This window comes from Salmo trutta, unplaced genomic scaffold, assembly GCF_901001165.1.
Source record: "Salmo trutta unplaced genomic scaffold, fSalTru1.1, whole genome shotgun sequence".
In the NCBI taxonomy this organism is placed as follows: domain Eukaryota; kingdom Metazoa; phylum Chordata; class Actinopteri; order Salmoniformes; family Salmonidae; genus Salmo; species Salmo trutta.
In genome coordinates, this window is record NW_021822976.1 from 63,465 (window position 1) to 68,061 (window position 4,597).

A 4,597-nucleotide genomic window follows, 5' to 3' on the forward strand; every position below is an offset into this window, starting at 1 on the left:
ATCTCTATCTATCACTCTCTCCCTCTATATATATATCACTCTCTCCCTATCTATCAATCTCTCTCTCCCTTTCTCTCTATCTATAACTCTCTCTCCATCTATCACTCTCTCTCCATCTATCACTCTATCTATCACTCTCTCTCCCTATCACTCTCTCTCTCCCCTTCACTATCTTACTCCCTCTCCCACTTCACTCTCTCTTACTCCCTCTCCCTTTATCTATCACTCTCTCTCCCTATCTATCACGCTCTCTCTTCCCTTCACTCTCTCTTACTCTCTCTCCCTTTATCACTCTCTCTCTCTCCCCCTTCACTCCCTCTCCCACTTCACTCTCTCTTACTCCCTCTCCCTTTATCTATCACTCTCTCTCCCTATCTATCACGCTCTCTCTTCCCTTCACTCTCTCTTACTCTCTCTCCCTTTATCACTCTCTCTCTCTCTCCCCCTTCACTCTCTCTCCCCCTTCACTCTCTCTTACTCCCTCTCCCTATCTATCTCTCTCTCTCTCCCCCTTCACTCTCTCTTACTCTCCCTCTCCCTATCTATCTCTCTCTCTCTCCCCCTTCACTCTCTCTTACTCCCTCTCCCTATCTATCTCTCTCTCTCTCCCCCTTCACTCTCTCTTACTCCCCTCTCCCTATCTATCACTCTCTCTCTCCCCTTCACTCTCTCTTACTCCCTCTCCCTATCTATCACTCTCTCCCCTTCACTCTCTCTTACTCCCTCTCCCTATCTATCTCTCTCTCTCTCCCCCTTCACTCTCTCTTACTCCCTCTCCCTATCTATCACTCTCTCTCTCCCCCTTCACTCTCTCTTACTCCCTCTCCCTATCTATCACTCTCTCTCTCCCCTTCACTCTCTCTTACTCCCTCTCCCTATCTATCACTCTCTCTCTCCCCTTCACTCTCTTACTCCCTCTCCCTATCTATCACTCTCTCTCTCCCCTTCACTCTCTCTTACTCCCTCTCCCTATCTATCACTCTCTCTCTCCCCTTCACTCTCTTACTCCCTCTCCCTTTCTCGGTTTCTGTAATTCTCTCTCTTTTATTCCTCCTCAGTCCTCCCTCTGCCAGTTGGTGAGGCGAGGTGCCAACCCTTCCCCACAGCCGGGCACGATGCCCTCACCCTTTATGCAAATGCCTCGCCACCATCCCACCAGCCCAACTCACACATTCATTCTGTACCCCGCCAACACCAACCCCAACACCAACCCCAACGCCAACCCCAACCCCAACACCAGCCCCAACACCAACCCCAACACCAACCCCAACACCAGCCCCAACACCAACACCAACCCCAACACCAGCCCCAACGCCAACCCCAGCCCCAACACCAACGCCAACCCCAACACCAGCCCCAACACCAACCCCAACACCAGCCCCAACACCAACCCCAACCCCAACGCCAACCCCAACGCCAACACCAACCCCAGCCCCAACACCAACCCCAACACCAACCCCAACACCAACCCCAGCCCCAACACCAACCCCAGCCCCAACACCAACCCCAACACCAACCCCAGCCCCAACACCAACCCCAACACCAGCCCCAACACCAACACCAACCCCAACCCCAACACCAGCACTCTTCCCTAATTCCACCACCCTTTCCTCGCTCTGTCACTCTGGGCTGCAGTCTCTCTCTCTCTCTTTTGACATCTCTCTTTATTTCTCTCTCTCTCTGTAACCCTTACACTCTCGTCATCTCGGTGTCTCTTTCTCTCCCTCTGTTCCCCTTCTCTCTCTTTCTCTCTTCTCTCTCTCACATGGACCACCCTACACAGCTTAACTCAACCAGACTCCAAACTAGTACAGTCATTCATTACACCAGTGCCAAACAGACAAGTGCAGTGAGACTACCTTTTAGCCTTCCTAGTTCACCACGCACACGCACACACACACGCACACACACACACACACACACACACACACACACACACACACACACACACACACACACACACACACACACGGCAGGCAATACCTTTTCCCAGCTCACATACCTCATTTGACTATAGCTAGTATAAACAGAGATTTGCTCCAACACCTCCCAATGCCTTTTAAGTGTTCCTCTTCTCCATCTTCCATGAGATATATCCATCTAAAGAACCCTCATGTTATTCAACTGGAAATGACTCCCATTGAAATGTATTGTGTCAGGATTATACAGTGTTGATGATGCATTGTACTGTTTATAAGAGGATACTACTTTACCAGTCTGTCTTCACCAGTCGGTCATCACCAGTCACGACAAACTGTTTTTGTAAACAACTCCCATTGAAATGTAGTGTGTCAGTTGTGTAATAGGATAGTAATGCTATGGGTCTGTCATCACCGTAGAATACATTTAATTACCCTTTTCATTGTGAGGGACGGCCGCATTGTCCTCCACCACCTACTCTAGGATTAACTGTCCTGTTCTCCTATTGAAACCCTAGTCCTCCACCAACTGTTACACTTGTCAATATTGATTCTTAAATTGAACTCAAACAAATCTTAGTTAGGGACCAGAGATTTTCCTAGTAAGGTCATGTTTTCAAGGAAAACTGGCCCTAATCATAGTAAATAGAACTCCACTAAAGTCCTGTGGCTCGGTTACAACATCCTCTGTTACAATATCCTCTGTTACAATATCCTCTGTTACAACATCCTCTGTTACAACATCCTCTGTTACAACATCCTCTGTTACAACATCCTCTGTTGCAATATCCTCTGTTACAACATCCTCTGTTACAATATCCTCTGTTACAATATCCTCTGTTACAACATCCTCTGTTACAACATCCTCTGTTACAATATCCTCTGTTACAATATCCTCTGTTACAACATCCTCTGTTACAACATCCTCTGTTACAACATCCTCTGTTGCAATATCCTCTGTTACAACATCCTCTGTTACAACATCCTCTGTTGCAACATCCTCTGTTACAACATCCTCTGTTACAACATCCTCTGTTGAAATATCCTCTGTTACAACATCCTCTGTTACAACATCCTCTGTTACAACATCCTCTGTTACAACATCCTCTGTTGAAATATCCTCTGTTGAAATATCCTCTGTTACAACATCCTCTGTTACAACATCCTCTGTTACAACATCCTCTGTTACAACATCCTCTGTTGCAATATCCTCTGTTACAACATCCTCTGTTACAACATCCTCTGTTACAACATCCTCTGTTACAACATCCTCTGTTGAAATATCCTCTGTTACAACATCCTCTGTTGAAATATCCTTTGTTACAACATCCTCTGTTACAACATCCTCTGTTACAACATCCTCTGTTACAACATCCTCTGTTACAACATCCTCTGTTGAAATATCCTCTGTTACAACATCCTCTGTTGAAATATCCTCTGTTACAACATCCTCTGTTACAACATCCTCTGTTACAACATCCTCTGTTACAACATCCTCTGTTACAATGCAAATGGTAGATACACTAGTATGGACATTGGAACATAGTCTATGAGTTACAAGAGCTAGCCCTGGCACTGTTTGTGTGCTGTCTGGTGCTTGGTTGGCAATGTGAGGGTTAAAGGCTGGACTATATACGTGTTGGGGCATGGCCTGTTGGATGGCAATGAGAGGGTTAAAAGTTGGACTATATACGTGTTGGGGCATGGCCTGTTGGATGGCAATGAGAGGGTTAAAGGCTGGACTATATACGTGTTGGGGCATGGCCTGTTGGTTGGCAATGTGAGGGTTAAAGGCTGGACTATATACGTGTTGGGCCATGGCCTGTTGGATGGCAATGTGAGGGTTAAAGGCTGGACTATATACGTGTTGGGGCATGGCCTGTTGGTTGGCAATGTGAGGGTTAAAGGCTGGACTATATACGTGTTGGGGCATGGCCTGTTGGATGGCAATGTGAGGGTTAAAGGCTGGACTATATACGTGTTGGGGCATGGCCTGTTGGATGGCAATGAGAGGGTTAAAGGCTGGACTATATACGTGTTGGGGCATGGCTGTTGGATGGCAATGAGTGGGTTAAAGGCTGGACTATATACGTGTTGGGGCATGGCCTGTTGGATGGCAGTGTGAGGGTTAAAGGCTGGACTATATACGTGTTGGGGCATGGCCTGTTGGATGGCAATGAGTGGGTTAAAGGCTGGACTATATACGTGTTGGGGCATGGCCTGTTGGATGGCAGTGTGAGGGTTAAAGGCTGGACTATATACGTGTTGGGGCATGGCCTGTTGGATGGCAATGAGTGGGTTAAAGGCTGGACTATATACGTGTTGGGGCATGGCCTGTTGGATGGCAGTGTGAGGGTTAAAGGGTGGACTATATACGTGTTGGGGCATGGCCTGTTGGTTGGCAATGTGAGGGTTAAAGGGTGGACTATATACGTGTTGGGGCATGGCCTGTTGGATGGCAATGAGAGGGTTAAAGGCTGGACTATATACGTGTTGGGGCATGGCCTGTTGGATGGCAATGAGAGGGTTAAAGGGTGGACTATATACGTGTTGGGGCATGGCCTGTTGGATGGCAATGAGAGGGTTAAAGGCTGGACTATATACGTGTTGGGGCATGGCCTGTTGGATGGCAATGAGAGGGTTAAAGGCTGGACTATATACGTGTTGGGCCATGGCCT

The 4,597-nt window shown here is 47.6% G+C and overlaps 1 protein-coding gene across 1 annotated transcript; it reads right to left on the minus strand.

The window, feature by feature from the left end:
* Positions 1-2,535: 2,535 nt before the first annotated feature.
* LOC115187836 (uncharacterized) lies at positions 2,536-3,968 on the minus strand. The gene has a single exon (XM_029746878.1). It carries the CDS (start codon positions 3,964-3,966, stop codon positions 2,536-2,538), a length of 1,431 nt encoding a protein of 476 aa, XP_029602738.1. The 5' UTR covers positions 3,967-3,968.
* Positions 3,969-4,597: the final 629 nt, after the last annotated feature.

What these genes read in the sequence shown, in the direction of transcription:
- LOC115187836 (XM_029746878.1), bottom strand. Translation starts at nt 3,966, where the DNA reads ATGCCCCAACACGTATATAGTCCAGCCTTTAACCCTCTCATTGCCATC.